The following is a 22393-nucleotide window of genomic DNA, read 5'->3' as shown; positions in this document are numbered from 1 at the left end:
ACCAACCCCCCCCCCCCCAAAAAAAAAAGCCATATAGGTAAGGAGTGATGACAGAACAGAGTTGCACGGCAGGGTGTTCGCCCTCTTTGCCTCTCCTAACTCTATGTGATGCTGACCATCACATTTATATCTACATCTCTTCTCGCCCTGAATTGCAAAGACAATTAAGCACTGGATATCACTTCTTGTATGTTTCACAGGAGCCATAACGTCAGCATATTCAAAACAGAACTCAGCCTCTTCCTTCTGTGACCTGACCTTCCATCTGTGTTTCCTAAACAGGGCATGATGTCATTATCTCTAGACAGCCTAAGCCAGAGTCCTGGATCCCGAGATCCCCATCCCCTAATCCAGTCATCACCACATGATTTACTGTACTTATTGAATATATCTGGATAACACCCACTTCTTTCTACTGCCACATGCTCAGATCCAATTATCTGTTCTGGGCTCTGACAGTATTTTCCTGGCTGGCCTCTGCCTTCACTCTTGCCCCTCTCTAGACCATTCTTCAATACAACAGAGGAACCTTTCAGAAGTACAAACGTGATCATGGAACTCCTCCCTTAAAGCCTTTCCATAGCTCCCCATTGCCCTTAGAAGGTCTACACTCTATAACAGCTTTTTACAAATCTTCCTGATGTCTCTATTGTGTCCTCCACACTCCTGCCCTAAGCTCCTGATCCAAATGAACTCATAGCTCTCAAAGAGCTCCCTGTTAATCTGGGCCCTAACGTGATGGCCTCTATTCTAGAACCCTACTCTCTTCTCTTCTTCCCCTTCATAGAAACTTCAGCTCCTCAAGTCTTAGCTCACTATCCCTTTGTCTAAAAATCAGTTCTCAAGACTAAGTTGAGAGGGTCCCTCCATAACGTCCTGTGCTTACATATCTGTAGCACTGTCCACTCTGTATTACGGATTGCTTGTTTATGTGCTGCCCTATTATGCAATATGCTCCTTAAGGGCAGGGACTGTTCCTCGGTCACTGGCACATAGTAGGCTGCCAATAAACCTTTATACAATGAATGAATGAATGAAATAAGATAGAGGCTGGGACCTTATATGCAAGGCAAAGGAGTTTGGATTTTATCCAGACTTCATACTTCTATTATGTTCTTACCATAGTCAGCCTTACATTGAAGTAGTTACTTGTGATGTGACGATTACTTCCAATAGACTGTGAGCCCCTGGAAGGCAAGGAGTATGTCTTATTAATGTTCGTATTTTTCTTACTTAAAACAGTGCTTTGTACTTAGAGAGCACTCTGTCAATTGATGGTGCCAATAATTTTGATATTAAGTAAGTCATGAGTGACTTTTGAGAGGTTTACGATAGTGACGTATATTGGAGGTGATGTAAGTGAACTAAGGGAAAGTTTAATTTTAAAAGATACAATTCATTCCCCATTAAAGGGAACCAAAGTTCCTTGGAAGAATGACTGATTCTAGGTCTGGGGTAGGAAATATACAAATGAGTCTGAAACAGCTTGTGGCAGAATGCAGAGTAACAGGGCTCAAACTAAAGGACACAGGAGCCCACATGAAGGGCCTCCTGATAGCCAAAGATGGAACAAATCAAGAATCAGAAAAAATAATGAATGAGATAGTTAAAACATAACGAATATATAAAAATTCCAAAGTGTATAATGATGCATCATAGAGAGAAAGTCCTCCCTCCTACCCTCCCCCACCCGGTTAAGAAATAAAAATGTACTGAACTCCGTTAGAAGTAAATAGGGCACTAATTCATTTTTCTGCAAATCAGCAAACAAATGGAAAGAAAGAATTAAGCATTTATCCTGCCTTTCCTGCATAAACTGTAATTAGGTCAGGGTAACCAAGTAGTCCAAGTTGATGAGAGCAAATTCCATTTTACAGAATTCCAGCTAATGAATGTGGGAGGTTTAACAGAATTAGAAAGCTACCATTTTTTAACCTCTGATGAAATAATAGATTCATGCAAAGATCCTCAGTGGATGGAACCATCAGACAGAAAGGTGAAGTGGAATTTCAAAATGGAGGGTTCACGTAAATAACTAAACACTGATCAGTCTTAGAATCACTTAAGTGGGATGCTATAATGGAGCACTTAAAAATTATAAAATGCCTCATTATTTGATGTAACATGAAACACATAGCACCACCTATGACATATCTTTGTTCAAACAATTAAACTGGAATCTGACTTAAAAGTGTGGGTGTGTCAGCCTTGAGAAGGAATGAAATTCTGATACATGTGACAACATGGATGAGGCTTGAAGAAATTATGCTAAGTTAAATAAGCCAGTAGTAAAAGGACAAATATTATATGGTTCCACTTATATGAGGCACCTAGAATAGGCAAATTCACAGAAACAGAAAGCAGAATATAGGTTACCAGGAGCCATGGAGAAACAGGAATGGAGACATTGTTTAATGGATGCAGAGTTTCTGTTTGGGAAGATGAAAAAGTTCTGGAAATGGATAGTAGTGATGATTGCACAACACTGTGAATGCACTTAATGCCGTTGAATTGTACACCTGAAAATGGTTAAAATGGTAAATTTTAGGTTATGTATATTTTATCTCAAAATTTTAAAAGGTGTGTGTGTGTGTGTGTGTGTAAGGGAATAGATAAAACAAGACTGGCAAAATGTTGAAAATTACTGAAGCTAAGTGATGGGTATGTGAGGGTTTCTTATAAGACTTTCTCCATTTTTGTGTATGTTTGAAAATTTCCATAGTAGAAGTTTTTAAAAGATCTAAGAAACATAGCAAACAAATATAGCAATTATCTTATTTAGATCTTGGTTTTAATGAACCAAATATAAAAAGGCATTTTTAAGACAAGAGAGAACATTTGAATATGGATTAGGTATTAGACAATACCATAGAATTATTGATAGGTTTGTTGGTGTGATAATGATGATTTTGCAAGGAAATGTTCCAGTTATTTCGAGATACGTTCTGAGTTATGTAGGGGTTAAATAGCATAATGTTTGGGATTTCCTTTTTTAAAATTAATTAATTTGGCTGTGCTGGGTCTTAGCTGCGGCACTCGGGATCTTCGTTGCAGCATGCAGGCTCTAGTTCCCCAACCAGGGATGGAACCCGGGCCCCCTGCATTGGGAGTGTGGAGTCTTAACCACTGGACCACCAGGGAAGTCCTGGGATTTCTTTTTTTTTCTTTCTTTTTTTAAAATTTATTTTATTTTTGGCTGCGTTGGGTCTTCGTTGCCGCATGTGGGCTTTCTCTAGATGCGGTGAGTTGGGGCTACTCTTTGTTGCGATGCACGAGCTTCTCATTGCAGTGGCTTCTCTTGTTGCGGAGCACAGGGTCTAGGTGCACAGGCTTCAGTAGTTGAGGCTCGCGGGTTCTAGAGCGCAGGCTCAGTAGTTGTGGCGCACAGGCTTAGTTGCTCCGCGGCATGTGGGATCTTCCCGGACCAGGGCTTGAACCTGTGTCCCCTGCATTGGCAGGCAGATTCTTAATCACTGCACCACCAGGGAAGCCCAGTCCCGGGATTTCTTTTTTTAAAAGATGATTATACAGATAGCTTAGAATTTCTACATGTTTTCTTATGTTTATTCTAAAAAAAAAGTATCAGTTTTAATTTTGGTACTATATTATGTAAAGTGATTTTAAAGCTAATTGTATAATAAAAACAGGCTTTTACTTTGTGTGGCTTGAAATTTATCCCTGAAGGCAAGGAGGGTTCTGCCACTATCCTGACTCAGGAAAAGCATATTTCTTGTAAAGTTAATTTCTGAAGGCAACATGTTTAAAGTGTAGTAATTTAATGCACCATGAAGGATGCAAATATATGCACAAGATACATAGGAAATAGTCTGTGCCTACAAGGCACCTTCAGTTTATTAATTAATTAATTTATTTATTTTTGCTGTGTTGTGTCTTCGTTTCTGTGCGAGGGCTTTCTCTAGTTGTGGCAAGCGGGGGCCGCTCTTCATCGCAGTGCCCGGGCCTCTCACTATCGCGGCCTTTCTTGCAGAGCACAGGCTCCAGACGCGCGGGCTCAGTAGTTGTGGCTCACAGGCCCAGCTGCTCTGCGGCATGTGGGATCCTCCCAGACCAGGGCTCGAACCCGTGTCCCCTGCATCAGCAGGCAGATTCTCAAGCACTGTGCCACCAGGGAAGTCCTTCAGTTTAAAAGAAGTAAATATTCTTTGGGTTTTCAAATTAGGATTTTGTCACAGTTGTGAGTTCTGTAATCTGACCATTGTGAACATATACACAGAGCTTCTGAGATAATGTACGAAAAACCATACCAGCTGTAAAGCATTATTCAAATGTAAGGTATTACTGATATTAAATGTCTCGAAAAATGAAAAAAATAGTAAAAATAGAGCTTATCATTAAATCAGTAATCCTCCTGCTACATTATTTGCGTGAATTTATGTTTTCTAGCTCATGAAAATACAGAATATCTGTTAACATTAATGTAAAATTTCCTCTTATTCCTAAGTTGAATAATGGATTCTTCTGGCCTAGACTTTTTCTTTTCTTCTTTCTTTTTTTTTTTTTTTTATGCGGTACGCGGGCCTCTCACTGTTGTGGCCTTTCCCGTTGCGGAGCACAGGCTCTGGACGCGCAGGCTCAGCGGCCATGGATCACGGGCCCAGCCGCACCGCGGCATGTGGGATCTTCCCGGACCGAGGCACGAACCCGTGTCCCCTGCATCGGCAGGCGGACTCTCAACCACTGCACCACCAGGGAAGCCCTAGACTTTTTCTTATTTAAATTAGTCAAAGAAAGTTTGTCATCTGTGTAAAACCAAATATTCTCTGAATGTTCAGAGAAACTGTGATTATCCATAACTTCTCTGTAGAAATATAGGCTACTGAATCTAACTTGAATTTATGAGGTATATGAGACCTCAATTTATATATTAATTGATTTTTAGTATGAAGAGATTAGTGTGCTTTTTCTTATGAAATTTGTTTTGACCTTTTTGAAAAAAATATAGTTCGATATTATTATAATCTTTTGGCACCTATGATAGCATAGGTGCCAAAAGATAAAGACAGTTCCTTTCTACATGGGTCTTAGCAAATTGCTGACTCCTAATGGAAAAAACTGGAAAATCAATTTCAAAATAATTGTGCTGATATTGTATTTTTTCTGGGCTTTTGCTTTTCTAAGCTCATTTCTTTGTGAAAACTACATTTCTGCTGTTTTTTGGAATTCTCAGAGAATAGAGGGATTTTATGGGTTTTTTTTTTAACATCTCTATTGGAGTATGATTGCTTTACAATAGTGTGTTAGTTTCTGCTTTATAACAAAGCGAATCAGCTATACATATACATATATTCCCATTTCTCCTCCCTCTTGCATCTCCCTCCCACCCTCCCTATCCCACCCCTCTAGGTGGTCACAAAGCACCGAGCTGATCTCCCTGTGCTATGCGGCTGCTTCCCACTAGCTATCTATTTTACATTTGGTAGTGTATATATGTCCATGCCACTCTCTCACTTAGTCCCAGCTTACCCTTCCCACTCCCCTATGGTTATTTTTCAAATGAAATGTGGCAGTAGTTAGAAATGGATGTATAGGGAAGCAAGATCTCAAAGCTTACTCCTCTGTTATTTAGATAACATTTATTAAACACTTACTGTGTGCTAAGCGCATGAAGTAACTAAAGTATCAAAAGAGCACAATGGGATAGGTACTATCATCATCCCCATTTTACATATGAGGAAACTGAGGCACAGAAAGACTAAGAAACTTGCCCATGGTAGTTACTTAGAGGAAAGGGGCAGATCTAGGATATTGATCAGCCTGTCTGACACTGCCCCTATGCTCATAATCATGTTCTTCTGCCTTCATGACTGTTATCACTGAATTCTTTCATTTTTTTAACTCAAGTTCAGCTGATTTACAATATTATATGTTTCAGGTGTACAACATAGTGATTCATAATTTTTAATGATTATACTCCATTTATAGTTATTATAAAAATTGGCTATATTCCCTGTGCTGTACAATATATCCTTGTAGCTTATTTATTTTTATTTTTAATATTTTATTTATTTATTTATCTATTTATTTATTTTGGCTGCACCAGGTCTTAGTTGAGGCATGTGGGATCTTTTAGTTGCAGCATGCAGACTTCTTAGTCGTGGTGTGCGGACTCTTAGTTGCGGCATGAGAACTCTTAGTTGCGGCATGCATGCGGGATCTAGTTCCCCGACCAGGGATCGAGCCCAGGCCCCCTGCATTGGGAGCATGGAGTCTTACCCACTGGACCACCAGGGAAGTCCCTATTTATTTTATTTTTTATAAATTTATTTATTGATTGATTGATTTTTGGCTGCAGGGTCTTTGTTGCTGTGTGCGTGCTTTCTCTAGTTGCGGCGAGCGGGGGCTACTCTTTGTTGCGGTGTGCGGGCTTCTCATTGCGGTGGCTTCTCTTGTTGCAGAGCACGGGCTCCAGGCGCACAGGCTTCAGTAGCTGTGGCACTTGGGCTCAGCAGTTGTGGCTCGCAGGCTCTAGAGCGCAGGTTCAGTAGTTGTGGCACATGGGCTTAGCTGCCCCGTGGCATGTGGGATCTTCCCAGGCCAGTGCTTGAACCCATGTCCTCTGCATTGGCAGGTGGATTCTTAACCACTGCACCACCAGGGAAGTCCCTGCTATTTATTTTATATATAGTAGTTTGTACCTCTTAATGCCCTACCTCCAGCTTGCCCCTCTCCCCTTCCCTCTCTTCACTGGTAACCACTAGTTTGTTTTCTAGATCTGTGAGTCTGTTTCTTTTTTGTTATATTCACTAGTTTGTTGTATTTTTTAGATTCCACATATATGTGATATCATACAGTATTTGCCTTTTTCTATCTGACTTATTTCAATTAGCATAATGCCCTCCAAGTCCATCCATGTTGTTGCAAATGGCAAAATTTCATTCTTTTTTATGGCTGAGTAGTATTCCATTGTGTATGTATACCACACCTTCTTTATCCATTCATCTGCTGATGGGTACTTAGGTTGCTTACATATGTTGGCCATTGTAAATAATGCTGCTATGTACATTGGGGTGCATGTCTCTTTTCGAATTAGTATTTTCATTTTTTTTCAGATAAGTACCCAGGAGTGGAATTGCTGGGTCATATGGTAGTTCTGTTTTTAGTTTTTTGAGAAACCTCTATACTGTTTTCCATAATGGCTGTCCTAATTTACAGTCCCACTAACAGTGTACAGAGGTTCCCTTTTTTTCCACATCCTTGCCAACATTTGTTATTTGTGGTCTTTTTGATGGCTAAGACTGAATTCTTAACGATCATCTCCTCCAGTATCTCCACTAGAAAAGAGACTTTTTTTCAGGAAGTTTTAATTTTTGCGTTAATAAGAGAGGTTCATTGATTGCATAGAGGAGAGCATCTTAGAATTTTTTTAAATAAAGGGGGAAGGAGTGGGCAAGAACCAAGATTTCATGTAGCATTACTGGAATAAATGGCTGGTATCAAGATTTGTGGAATAAGTGGTAAAAATATTTTTACTTTAAGTCAGAAATTCTAAGACATTTCCATCAACCTACATATGTTCTGTTACTGTTACTTTGCACCCTGCTTCTCTGAATCACTGGTTGTGTTAGCTTGGACAGGCTACTTAACCTAACATCCTATAAATGCAATAGTAATTCCCAGCTCAGCCCTCCTAGTGACGCTGAATGAGCTAGCCCATGAAGAGAACCCAGGCCAGACCCCGCCATAGAGTCAGTGCTCAATTAAGTACAGGTTGTTATTATTGAGCACAGTGGGAGATGGAAACAATATCTAACCTGATAATGTGTTTTCAAGTTGCTGCAAAGCCGAGGGGCCAGGACAAGTACACAAATAACTGCAATGGAGTGAAGTAGGATTAGTGTGGTGTAAGAAGTATGGAAAGAGTGCTATGGGAGAGGGTTCCCCATCATTGGTGGAATTAGGGAAAGCTCTGAGAAGAAGGTGTTAACTCATTTCAGCTAAGCCAGCTTTTCCTGAAGTGTGGAACGCACATGGGGCAGTAATGGAAGATGACTTCATGTGGTATTCTGACATGGCATGAAATAACTTTGAATTCCATGGTAAAAAATGATTCCCTTTTCCAATTCGTCTGACCTCATTAGGGAGAACCTCTTGGCTTGGTGCCGGTAGTGGCAGCTCTCAAACACATGCTCATATGCCTTTTTGTCAAAGGGAGAGCAGACTTCAGCCTCAAAATAGGGAGCATCTACTTAGAATTTTGTTGCTATTTTTAGTTACGTGCTATTTATAGCAAATGGTACTGGTTTTCCCATGTGAAGTAGTGATACAAAATTTTCTGTATAAAAAAATTTCTCTAAGAAAAAATGAGTTGATTTAAAGAAAAAATACTAAGCAAATAATATTACATATGACTCGTGGGTTATGGTAAATGGTATGTGAAGAAACTCTGTGCTGGACTATGAAAGAGGGACGGAAGTTTACCAGGAACAATGAGAGTATTCATGATATGTACAGCTTGAGTAAAGGGGCATGGCAAAAAAGTATGTTTGGAGATTAATAAATAGTTCAATTTGGGAGGAGCAAGTTTCATTACTGATAAGTAACAAAGCTAGAAGTACAAAACTATATTAAAATTCAGTTAGTAACAAAGTTTTACAGACCTAGCAATAATCGTTGATATTCCTCAACTGCTGTTTATCATTTTTTCCATGGAAAATTTTCTTTTCTTTCTGTATATCTGAGGAGAAAATTAAGCACTTCAGTCAACTTAAATCTGAACTTTTTCTTAAAGACAATACTTTGAGGAAGATACTTTGTTTAATTACAGAACTTAAAGTAGCAGCCCCGAAAAACTTCATTCTGAAAAGGCTTTTCTGGAAAGTAGTTGTTTTGTCTTATTTTTAATCTTTAAAGCTTGTTTTACCTGTTTATCAAGTGCAGCATATTCAATCTTAAAGTAAAATATAAATAAATGTTGTATACTGATGCTGCATTTTAAAATGTTGATTAAATTTAATGCAATCATCTTGATGCCTGAAATGTTGTGATGGAATCATTGTATATGGTGTGTTGGGGCCAGGGAGACAGAAGAGGGGAGAGCAGTAGGGAAAAGATAGTAGCTCACATGGGTTGGGTTAGCAGACACAAAAAAAGAGAGATCGAGGGGAAGTTCCTGGCATGCAAGAAGTATGAGTACAGACAGTGAGATGAGAAAGTACATTTCAAGAAGTCTTATGTGTATGTTCCCCTACAATAAAAATATAATTAAAAAGTTACTTTTGAATGTAGGATTGTTATTTTTTAAAAGGTGACTCCTGGGAAGTCAAAGCAGTCTAGCTCCCACTTGGCAAGTTACACACTTACTCTGTAAGCCTGACGTAGTCTCAGGTTTAGGTGAAGGTATTGAGAAGCCCAGGTGAGTACTGGTGCTGTGCTAATGAGACTCATTCTGGTTAGTGGTCTTATACATAGTTGCCACCTTTTTATTGCACAGTTGGGAAGTGCATAGCTTCCCCAGCCATACCTGACAGTCTTGGCCATGTCTTAGATTCTAAGTGCTTGACACATCTGATGACCAACCATCCTGGTTTACCTAGACTAGGATAACAAACTCTCCCAGTTTGCCTGGGACCGAGGAGGTTCATGGCACTTGGGACTTTTAGTGTAAAAGGTAGACCAGTCCCAAGCAAATTGGGATGGTTGATCACCCTAATTAGAGGGCAGAGTAGCTACAGAGAATAGAGTATCAAGTGTCCCCAACATTGAGGCAGGTAAGGATGATGTAGTGCTGTATAATCAAAAATGCTTGAGCTAGATAGACACTGTTAGGAATACACCATCCAAGTTTTAACTAAAAAACTTCAGAGAATTATGGAAAATACAGGGACAGGCATCAACATGACTTACATATGGTTATGAAGAGTCCACACGGAAAGGCTAAAAGAAATTGGTATTATCTCCCACCCAAATAAACCTCTCCAGTCCAACCTACACGGTGTCTACTCATCTATAACACTGATTGTGAGGACTTTGCTTCCTAAAAAACTTCTTGAGGTTCTCCTTATTAAGTACAAGCACTTTGGCTTTGGCATTTAAGGCTCTCCACTACCGACCTCTTGTCACAGATTCCAAGTTTGGACAGGCATGGCCTTTATTTTAGCAGGGTGGGTTATCAGGAAGGGGCCAACATCTGCATAGGGCAGCCACTGGGAAAACGAATCCAGCTGTAGATGCTAAGGGAGAGGGCACAGTGCCCAAGGACGAGAGTGATCTCTACAATGTGCAAAATGAGAAATATCAGGGCATTATAGCATGTGGGTGGATTACACCCAGATGTCTGCATAAACATTTGGCACCAGGAAGATCTGCATGTTCAGGATTTGGGAACAGGGCCTTCATGGAATGTGGGGTTGGGGGGAGTAGCAACGATACAAAGTCAAGAGTAAAGTCAGTAGCTGGGAAAGGACTGGCAAAGGACTTAGCTCAGGGCCCAAAGGAGAGGGCCACATAGACAACCTGGACACAATCAGGGGATTGATTTAAAGCAGATGTCTAGGCAGGAGAACGGAGCTACCACCTAAGGGTTAGACTCGCAAGAAGGGTGTTGATGCTGAATACCAGCATGTTGGTCTTAAGCGTCTCCAATCTTAAAACAGGCCTGAAGCAGGTGGCCTCGGCTGTGGAGTAAAAGAGGGATGCAGAGAAAGGGAATAAAACCAGGTCTAGCCCACTCAACCCACCACTTCACCACTCTCACCTCTTTTCTGTAAAAGCTTGAACCATGTGAAATGATTGGAACACCCTGCCCTTCCCAGCCCCTCCACGTTTTCCCCTACTATTGCTTTCTCTAGGATACTCTTTCCATTTTCTCCTGTTAAAATCCTACCCATTCATTCTCCAAGGCTCATCTCAAATGCTGTTCGTCTGCCTTTCCTCAATGGAGAACTTTGGTACCTTCCTCTTTTTGATCTGTTATGGCAGTTCTGTGCCTTAGAACTCTCCTTGATATTTTATAATCTGCACTGTTCAATAAAGTAGCCACCTAGCCATATGCGGCTATTAAGCACTTGAACGTGGCTAGTGACCAAGGAAGTGAAACATTAATTTTATTCAGTTTTAGTCCATTTAAATGTAAATAACCACATGTGGCTAGCGGCTTCTGTATGGACAATGCAGCTCTACAGCATCTCCCATAGTACTTTCTCTTTAACGATTCAATAAACATTTATGGCATGCCTATTCTGTGCTTGTAGCAATAGGCACTAGAAATGCAACCATGGCTAAGACACAGTCCCTACCCTCAGGAATTAGCACAGACATTCTCCCTTTTGCTTGGTATATATTTGTTATTTACCATAGTATTCTATAAGCTTCTTCAGGACAGGCATGTGTCATACTCATCTTTGTATTCTCCCTAAGGCCTAACATAATGCCTGCCTATATCAGGTTGCACAATCAATTCATAATAAATTGAAATTTTATTCTCTTGTGAAAAATTAACCTGATTGGAAGTCTAGGAGTAAAGCATTCATGTTCTGCTTCTTACTTGAAAATTCTGCAGCCATTCTTTAATGTAATATCCTTAGATGGACTACAATAGAAGATCTTCTAATTTAGTTGTCAAGAATGAAAGGTCAAAGTGAATAGAGAGGGAAATAAAAGGCACATGGGTAGTCTTCCTGTTTGGGGTCTTTCCCTACTTCAGTGGAGTACGTTGTGTCCCTCAGAGCTGGTAGCCTTATGTTCTCTCTCTAACCTGCAACCAAAATCTAGTCTCATATTCATTTACACAGAGTTAACAAATATGACTAGTAAAACTCAACATTTTAATCTTCTTTTAGGAGCTCTTTTATTTAAATGGTTATCATAGCCTTAAGCTAAAGCAGTGTTTTTTTCCAACTTTGTGCTGGGCTCCCTGCAGAATGTAAGTTTATGTGAAGCTCCCTTAAGAACCCACACTGGGGTGGGGAAATTAGAGGCAGCTTTAATTTTTGGTTCTTGGGTAAGAGGATGGGAAATTATACATATATATTTAAAAATTATAATAGGGGCTTCCCTGGTGGCACAGTGGTTGAGAGTCCGCCTGCCGATGCAGGGGATGTGGGTTCGTGCCCCGGTCCGGGAGAATCCCACATGCCGCGGAGCGGCTGGGTCCGTGAGCCATGGCCGCTGAGCTTGTGCGTCCGGAGCCTGAGCTCCGCAATGGGAGAGGCCACAACAGTGAGAGGCCCGCGTACCGCAAAAATAAATAAATAAATAAATAAAGTTAATATAATGAATAACTATAGGCATATTCTTATAATTAATAATACAATTATTATAATCATATAATAAACAATATAATATTATATAATCATAATATATACAGTTGACCCTTGAACAACATTAGTTTGAACTGCTTGGGTCCACTTATATGTTGATTTTTTCAATAGTAAATACTAAACTACTACACGATCATGGTTAGTTAAATCCAAGGTGTGGAACCGCAGATATGGAGGGCTGACTGTAACTTATACTCACATCTCGTGTTGTTCAAGGGTCAAATGTTTATCATTTTCCCTTTTAAAAATCAACTTCATTGGGGTATAATTTTCCTCTGTAGGTAATTTTTATTCTTCAATTTTAATACAAGAAAAATTTTAAATTACGAGAACACTTTTGTACAGGTTGACTAAACTGCAAGCTTTAGGAGTACAGACACCATGTCCAGTTTGTCAGTTTTGCTTAAGGTGTTATTCTCATTACTTAGCATAGTACCTGCCACATGGCTGCAATCAATAGTTACATGTTCAATGAATGAATGAAAGAGTTCTCTAGACATGTTGTTTCCCAACCATTCTTTTTTTCTTCATGAAGTTTTTTTTTCCTTCAGTTTTTAAAAACTATGGTGAAATACATATAACATAAAATTTACCATCTTAACCATTTTTAAGTGTCTAGTTCAGCGTTAGGCACTCATGTTGTATATCTATCACCACCATCCTTCTGCAGAACTCTTTCCATCTTACAAAACTGAAACTATATTCATTAAACAACAACACCCCATTTCCCCTTCCCCCCAGCCCCTGGCAACCACCATTCCTCTTTGCGCCTCTATGAGTTTGACTATTCTAAATATCTCATGTAAGAGGAATTATACAGCATTTGTCATTTTGTGACTGGCTTATCTCACTTGGCATGATGTCTTCCAGATTCATTGATGTTAGAGTGTACGTCAGAATTTCCTTCATTTTAAGGTTGAATAATATTCCAGGTATGTAATACCACATGTTATTTATCCATTCATCCATTGATTAGCACTTGGGTTGCTTCCACATTTTAGCTACTGTGAATAATGCTGTTATGAACATGGGTGTGTAAGTATCTCTTTGAGACCCTGCTTTCAATTCTTTTGGGAGTATAGTTGGAAGCAGAATTGCTAAATCATATGGTAATTCTATTTTTAATTTTTTGAGGCACCGCCATACTGCTTTTCACAGCAGCTATACCATTTTACATTCCCACCAACAGTGCATAAGGGCTCCAGTCTCCAGTTTTTCCACATCCTTGTTATTTACTGATTTTTTTTTTTTTTTTTTGCGGTACGCAGGCCTCTCACTGTTGTGGCCTCCCCCGTTGCAGAGCACAGGCTCCAGACGCGCAGGCTCAGCGGCCATGGCTCACGGGCCCAGCTGCTCCGCAGCATGCGGGATCTTCCCGGACCGGGGCAGGAACCCGTGTCCCCTGCATCGGCAGGCGGACTCTCAACCACTGCGCCACCAGGGAAGCCCTTTACTGATTTTTTGATAGTAGCCATTCTAATGGGTGTTGGGGTACCTAATAGTTTTGATTTGCATTTCCCTAATGATTAGTGATGTTGAGCATTTTTTCCCATGCTTATTGGCAATTTGTATATCTTCTTTGCAGAAATACTGGCGTCCAATTTACATATAATAAAGTGCACATATTTTTGAGTGCATTGTAAAGAGTTTTAACAAATGTATATATCTGTATAAACACCACCCCAGTCAAGACTGAGAACATTTCTATCACCCCTTAGGGCTACCTCGTGCCCTCTGGCAGTCAGTTTCCTCTGACCCCTGGCCTCAGGCAACTATTGTACTTTCTGTCGTCATAGATTAGTTTTGCCTGTCCTAGAATTCCACTTACATGGAATTGTACACTATGCACACTTTTGTGTTTGGCTTCTTTTGACATAATATTTTTGAGACTTTCATGTTGTTGCTGGTAGGCAGAAGATATTTTATAAGTGAAAATTCCTGAACCACTGAGCGGTGGGAGATCACAATAATAACTGACATTTATTAAGCACATACAATACGTTGAGTACTGTTCAGGCTTTACAAATAATATCTTACTTAATCCTAACATCAACCTCATGAGGTGATTCTATTAATCCCATTTTAGAGATGAAAAGTCACAGAATGTATAAGTAATCTGCCAAATGTCCTACAGCTACCCAGTGGCAGAGCTGGTATTTGAACTCAAAGAACCTGGCTCCAGAGTCAGCGTGTAAAGTTACCACCCTCTGCAGCCCCAGCACTCCTGAGAGGGCCAAGGTGTACGTCCTGCTCCTTTTGTCCTTCCCTCTTTCCACTTGCCGTCCTCAGCCTCTTCTGAGCACACATATACCTGTCTAAACGAAGAGTCTAAGTTGCCACTAGTAAACGAAAGTGTAAGGCCAACTGGCCTGAGGCAGGGGAACACAATCAGATTCACAGGTTGCATCAGACCGAAATTCTCCGGACCACCCAGTTCCAGAAACTGACCTGGAGACATTCCGGACCACCCAGTTCCAGAAACTGACCTGGGGACTTTGCACCCGGCCCAGCCTTCCCGCCTTTCGAGGGGTGGGACTAACGGTCCCCCAGGATACCCGAAAAGACCACCAAATAAGGAATACCCTGCGCCCTCCCAGATTCACCACACCCCTTTCCCTTCTTCCCCTATAAAACCTTGCCCAACCCGCGCGACTTCTCTGGCCCCTTTCTCTCGGACCAGTGAACCTCGCCCGGGAGCGCTCCCTAAAAAAGCTCACTTGAAGCTTTCCTCTGTTTCGCGGTGCTGTTTGTTAAGATCCGACCTTACAGAAAGTGCTGGGGAAAAAATGAACAGTAGAGGAATAGAAAAGAGAAGCAATTATATCCAATTCTCATTAGTACCAACTTGCCTGATTTCATGGGCCTGTGCTTATTTTCATGCTCAATTATCTCATGAGACTGGATAGGAACACAAAAAAAACTGGTTCCCACACTCTTAAGTCAGTGTTTATTTTGGCAGAAGTGGCAATCTACATTTCCACTGTATTAACAGAAGTATTAAAATCATTCTGCACCATCTTCATGGGCTATACCACTGCTGTACATTTGTTTCTGAATTAGTAAACAGTTTTAAATGAGTGCTTTTCTAGCCATTATTTCATTATGTCCTCACAAAGGCCAAATTACTTTGGAAAGGCAGGAAATATAGCGGCCCCCGTTTAATATTATTATTCCAAGGTGACTGAATGACTGGCCTAACGTTATACACCTACTTCTGGATGATCTTCACTATTAATGGTGAAGCTGGGCCTAGAAGGCATCTCTCAGCGTCACCCGCTAGGTTTTAGCTCTGGCTCTGTTCACCAGGACAATGGTCTTCTGGTTGTAAGTAAAAGTATATTTTCAATTTGGGTTATGCTAGTGTTAATGAGAGAGAATGTAAATCACTTTCTCCCTAATTGAAGAACAAATCATTTCTTCTTATTTTTATTATGTAAGAATTGAGAGTTTTGCCAACAGATACCTTAATTACCGTCTTCTTTCCTGCTTGCTTTCACAGACCAGTGACCTTTTTTATTTCCTAGTAAACAAACTTCATGAGTACTTGCCAGAGTCTAGGGATAAGAATGCACATCAAAATAAAAGCCAAAGTGTTGGTGAGCTGGTGTAAGTACTAACTGGATAATCATAGATATTTTTCCCTACGATGTTCAAGATAAATGGAAGGCATTGGGCAAAATATATACTGTATTAATGATTAATAGGGCAGCAAGTTTTGCTTCACATAGATTTTTTAAAAACAGCATTTATTTTGTTCTAATTGTATAGTTAAAGAAAAACTACACAAGAAACTAGTAATACTGGCTGTCCCAAAAGGGAAAAAAATGAGTGTCTGAATAAAAGACACCTTTCACTGTATTCCCTTTTTTACCTTTGAAATTTTGAGCCAGAAATTACTACTTGAAACAGTTAAAATTATTAAATGTAGTTTAAAAATAGTGTGATTATCATTAAAACTTTGCAAAAAATAAGTGCAAAAATCAATATGTAAATGACTTTTAATCCTGACATGCACCTATTAATTCATTCATTCAACAAATATTTTTGAGTGCTTACTATGTAGCAGTCACAGAGTAGACACTCAACCAATGTTGGCAATTTAACATACAGAATTTCCTTCCTATACTTTTTTCTACATGGCTATCTGAATGCAGTTCTATTGAGCATTACTGATTTTGTGGAATTCTTAACTTACAATGAAATCATGCCATTTCTGTGATTTTTTTTTCTCTTTGTTTTCTAGGGCATGCATTGAAATTATACAGACTCTGGGACTGATGTTCAGAGAAACAGAAACTGAGGCATCACCCCTGAACACATTGGCAGCTAAGAAGTAAGGCCTTTTAAAAATTGAGACCTTGTAGTTGCAACCCATTAACTATTCTACTGAGTGTCTTCCAGAACTCAACTCTCTTGACTTCTCTGTTCAATCCCCTTGTAAATATATTAAACTCTTTTGTCTCACTTCCTTCTTTGATGAATACATTAATTAACATACTGAGTCCTCTCTGATTATTGGGGGCACAAAGATTTTGTTAGCATAAGTTTATCTTTTGTCATTGCCTGAAAAAGACCAAATGAACCATCATACATTAAAAACGAGGGGGTCTCTATTAGAATTTTCTAGAGTACACTTTTATCCACATTGCAAAGGCAGGAACTATAGTAGCTCCCTTTAGTATATAATTGTGTGACCTTGGAGTGAATGACATTGGAGGGAAAGCTGTTGTAAGATACTCCAAGATATGTGGCCCAAAGAAGATAGAAATTTACATCATTCTTACATAACAGTCCCGAGTTAATAGCCATGCTTTTCCTCTACAAGATCAGCCAGAGACTTAGGTTCCCTCCTTTTTGTTGCTCTGCTATCTTCTATCATGCTATCTTTGTCCTCATGGTTAGCTGGCTAAATTGCTTGCTTTTATAACTCCCTGTGGGAATCAGGAAGAGAAGTAAAGGGCAAGCAACTTTCCTTTTTAAGCAAGGCGTATAAGACTTTTGCTTACCTTCTGTTGGTGAGAACTTTAGGCACATGGTGTTTCTAGCTGCAGAAGAGGCTGCAAAATGCGTCTGTAGTTGGACAGCTGTGTGCCTAGCTAAACTATAGATGGCAATGGGACATCTGTAATTTAAAGGAAGAATGGAAGAACGTATAGTGAGGGACAACAGCATTCTTTGCCACAGAAAGTATGTGTTTGCATGTCTTCCATATTATCTGCTTGACCTTTTTGTGAGATTTATAGGCTATGAATTACACCCTCGGGCAATGGTCTGACTAAAATCTTAATTTTTTTCTACCCATATCAATTGTTTATCTACATTTCTTGTACTAGAAGGTGGAAGAAGGAAGAGAGCCATGGACTCTGAAACATTTAAACCAGAGGGAAGAATAAGAACTTTTAGTAATATTTGTCCAGCCTATTTATTAGAGACCTTTACAAATAAATTTTAATGATAATACTCATTAACATACCTTAAGCAACTTGCTATGTGCCAGGGACTATGGGCATACTGTGCATTATAGCAGGGATGGTCAAACATTTCTGTAAAAGGCCATATAGTATGGGCTTCCCTGGTGGCTCAATGGTTAAGAATCCACCTGCCAATGCAGTGGACACGGTTTGAGCCCTGGTCCGGGAAGATCCCACATGCCACAGAATAACTGAGCCTGTGCGCCACAACTACTGAGCCTGCGCTGTAGAGCCCGCAAGCCACAACTACTGAAGCCTGTGCACCTGGAGCCCGTGCTCCGCAACAAGAGAAGCCACTGCAATGAGAAGCCCGCGCACTGCAACAAAGAGTAGCCCCCGGAGGGCCCCCACAAGCTTCTGGGATCTGCAGGGAGCAGGTGTCTCAGTGACAACTATACTCTGGACTAAATCCTGAATTTGTCTTGTTGGTCAAATGATTAACATCAAAAGCAGCTCCAAGAGATTGTCTCAAGATGGCGGAGTAGAAGGACATGCCCTCATTCCCTCTTGCGAGAGCACCGGAATCACAACTAACTGCTGAACAATCATTGACAAGAAGACACTGGAACTCACCAAAAAAGATACCCCACATCCAAAGACAAAGGAGAAGCCGCAATGAGATAGTAGGAGGGGCGCAATCACAATAAAATCAAATCCCATAACTGCTGGGTGGGTGACTCACAAACTGGAGAACACTTATACCACCCACTGGAGTGAAGGTTGTGAGCTCCACGTCGGGCACCCAAACACGGAGGTCCGGCAACGGGAGGAGAAATTCGTAGAGAATCAGACTTTGAAGGCTAGCGGGATTTGATTGCAGGACTTCGACAGGACTGTGGGAAACAGAGCCTCCACTCTTGGAGGGCACACACAAAGTTGTGTGCGCATCAGGACCCAGGGGAAGGAGCAGTGACCCCGTAGGAGACTTAACCACACCTACCTGTTAGTGTTGGAGGGTCTCCTACAGAGGTGGGGGTGGCTGTGTCTCACCGTGAGGACAAGGACACTGGCAGCAGAAGTTCTGGGAAGTGCTCCTTGGTGTGAGGCGTCCCAGAGTCCGCCATTAGCCCCACCAAAAAGCTGGGTAGGCTCCAGTGCTGGGTCGCCTCAGGCCAAACAACCAACAGGGAGAGAACCCAGCCCCACCCATGAGCAGACAAGCAGATTAAAGTTTTACTGAGCTCTGCCCACCAGAGCAACACCCAGCTCTACCCACCACTAGTCCCTCCCATCAGGAAGCTTGCACAAGCCTCTTAGATAGCCTCATCCATGAGAGGGCAGACAGCAGAAGCAAGAAGAACTACAATTCTGCAGCCTGTTGAAGTAAAACCACATTCACAGAAATATAGACAAAATGAAAAGGCAGGGCTTCCCTGGTGGCGCAGTGGTTGAGAATCTGCCTGCCAATGCAGGGGACACGGGTTCGAGCTCTGGTCTGGGAAAACCCAACATGCCACGCAGCAACTAGGCCCGTGAGCCACAACTACTGAGCCTGCGCGTCTGGAGCCTGTGCTCCACAGCAAGAGAGGCCGCGACAGTGAGAGGCCTGCACACCGCAATGAAGAGTGGCCCCCGCTCGCTGCAACTAGAGGAAGCCCACGCACAGAAACGAAGACCCAACATAGCCAAAAATAAATTAATTAAAAAAAAAAAAGGCAAAGGACTTTGTACCAGATGAAGGAACAAGATAAAACCCCAGAAAAACAAAATGAAGTGGAGATAGGCAACCTTCCAGAAAAAGAATTCAGAATAATGATAGTGAAGATAATCTAGAACCTCGGAAAAAGAATGAAGGCAAAGATGCAAGAAATGTTTAACAAACACCTAGAAGAATTAAAGAACAAACAAACAGAGATGAACAATACAATAACTGAAATGAAAAATACACTAGAAGGAATCAATAGCAGAATAACTGAGGCAGAAGAATGGATAAGTGACCTGGAAGACAGAATGGTGGAATTCGCTGCCATGGAACAAAATAATGAAAAAAGAATGAAAAGAAATGAAGACAGCCCAAGAGACCTCTGGGACAACATTAAACGCAACAATATTCACATTATAGGGGTTCCAGAAGGAGAAAAGAGAAAGGACGCAAGAAAATATTTGAAGAGATTATAGCCGAAAACTTCCCTAACGTGGGAAAGGAAATAGCCATCCAAGTCCCAGAAGTGCAGAGAGTCCCAGGCAGTATAAACCCAAGGAGAAACATGCCAAGACACATAGTAATCAAAATTGCAAAAATTAAAGACAAAGAAAAATTATTGAAAGCAGCAAGGGAAAAATGACAAATAACATACAAGGAACTCCCATAAGGTTAACAGCTGATTTCCCAGCAGAAATTCTACGAGCCAGAAGGGAGTGGCACAATATATTTAAAGTGATGAAAGGGAAGAACCTACAACAAATATTACTTTACCCAGCAAGGATCTCATTCAGATTCAACAGAGAAATCAAAAACTTTAAGACAAGCAAAAGCTAAGAGAATTCAGCACCACCAAACCAGCTCTACAACAAATGCTAAAGGAACCTCTCTAACTGAGAAACACAAGAGAAGAAAAGGACCTACAAAAACAAACCCATAACAATTAAGAAAACGGTAGTAGGAACATACATATCAATAATTACCTTAAACGTGAATGGATTAAATGCTCCAAACAAAAGACACAGGCTCGCTGAATGGATACAAAAACAAGACCTATATATATGCTGTCTACAAGAGACCCACTTCAGACCTAGGGACACATACAGACTGAAACTGAGGGGATGGAAAAAGATATTCCATGCAAATGGAAATCAAAAGAAAGCTGGAGTAGCAATACTCATATCGGATAAAATAGACTTTAAAATAAAGAATGTTACAAGAGACAAGGAAGGACACTACATAATGATCAAGGGATCAAACCAAGAAGAAGATATAACAATTATAAATATATATGCATCCAACATAGGAGCACCTCAATACATAAGGCAACTGGTAACAGCTTTAAAAGAGGAAATTGACAATAACACAATAATAGTGGGGGATTTTAACACCTCATTTACACCAATGGACAGATCATCCAAACAGAAAATTAATAAGGAAACACAAGCTTTAAATGACACAATAGACCAGATAGATTTAATTGATATTTATAGGACATTCCATCCAAAAACAGCAGATTACACTTTCTTCTCAAGTGTGCATGGAACATTCTCCAGGATAGATCATATCTTGGGTCACAAATCAAGCCTCAGTAAATTTAAGAAAATCGAAATCATATCAAGCATCTTTTCCGACCACAACGCTATGAGATTAGAAATCAGTTACAGGGAAAAAAACGTAAAAAACACAAACACATGGAGGCTAAACAATATGTTATAAATAACCAAGAGATCACTGAGGAAATCAAAAAATACCTAGAGAAAAATTATAACAAAAACACGACAATCCAAAACCTATGGGATGCAGCAAAAGCAGTTCTAAAAGGGAAGTTTATAGCAATACAAGCCTACCTCAAGAAGCAAGAAAAATCTCAAATAAACAATCTAACCTTACACCTGAAAGAACTAGAAAAAGAAAAAACAAAACCCAAAGTTAGTAGAATGAAAGAAATCATAAAGATCAGAGCAGAAATAAATGAAATAGAAACAAAGAAAACAATAGCAAAGATCAATAAAACTAAAAGCTGGTTCTTTGAGAAGATAAACAAAATTGATAAACCTTTAGCCAGACTCATCAAGAAAAAGAGGGAGAGGACTCAAATCAATAAAGTTAGAAATGAAAAAGGAGAAGTTACAACGGACACCACAGAAATACAAAGCATCCTAAGAGAACAATACAAGCAACTCTATGCCAATAAAATGGACAACCTGGAAGAAATGGACACATTCTTAGAAAGGTATAACCTTCCAAGACTGAGCCAGGAAGAAATAGAAAATATGAACAGACCAATCACAAGTAATGAAATTGAAACTGTGATTAAAAATCTTCCAACAAATAAAAGTCCGGGACCAGATGGATTCACAGGCGAATTTTATCAAACATTTAGAGAAGAGCTAACACCCATCCTTCTCAAACTCTTCCCAAAAATTGCAGAGGCAGGAACACTGCCAAACTCATTCTATGAGACCACCATCACGCTGATACCAAAACCAGATAAAGATACTACAAAAAAAGAAAATTACAGACCAATATCACAGATAAATATAGATGCAAAAATACTAGCAAACAGAATCCAACAACACATTAAAAGGATCATACAACATGATCAAGTGGAATTTATCCCAGGGATGCAAGGATTCTTCAATATACGCAAATCCATCAATGTGATACAGCATATTAACAAAGTGAAGAATAAAAACCATATGATCATCTCAATAGATGCAGAGAAAGCTTTGACAAAATTCAACACCCATTTATGATAAAAACTCTCCAGAAAGTGGGCATAGAGGGAATCTACCTCATCATAATAAAGGCCATATACAACAAACCCACAGCAGACATCATTCTCAATGGTGAAAAACTGAAAGCATTTCTTCTAAGATCAGGAAGAAGACAAGGATGTCCACTCTCGCCACTATTATTCAACATAGTTTTGGAAGTCCTGGCCATGGCAATCAGAAAAGAAAAAGAAACACAAGGAATACAAATTGGAAAAGAAAAAG

At 40.1% G+C, this 22393-nt stretch overlaps 1 protein-coding gene across 1 annotated transcript in view; it reads left to right on the top strand.

Moving 5' to 3' along the window:
* Window positions 1-22393, top strand: part of C11H12orf56 (chromosome 11 C12orf56 homolog) — a 60125-nt gene that overhangs the window by 21249 nt on the left and 16483 nt on the right. Inside the window, 3 exon segments of the mRNA XM_060025978.1 lie at window positions 8694-8838; window positions 15778-15884; window positions 16522-16611. Coding sequence (XP_059881961.1) covers window positions 8694-8838; window positions 15778-15884; window positions 16522-16611 — 342 coding nt within the window.

This window comes from Delphinus delphis, chromosome 11 (genome assembly GCF_949987515.2).
Source record: "Delphinus delphis chromosome 11, mDelDel1.2, whole genome shotgun sequence".
In the NCBI taxonomy this organism is placed as follows: domain Eukaryota; kingdom Metazoa; phylum Chordata; class Mammalia; order Artiodactyla; family Delphinidae; genus Delphinus; species Delphinus delphis.
Note: the sequence above shows the minus strand (reverse complement) of the source record. Positions and strands in the feature narration are given on the sequence as shown.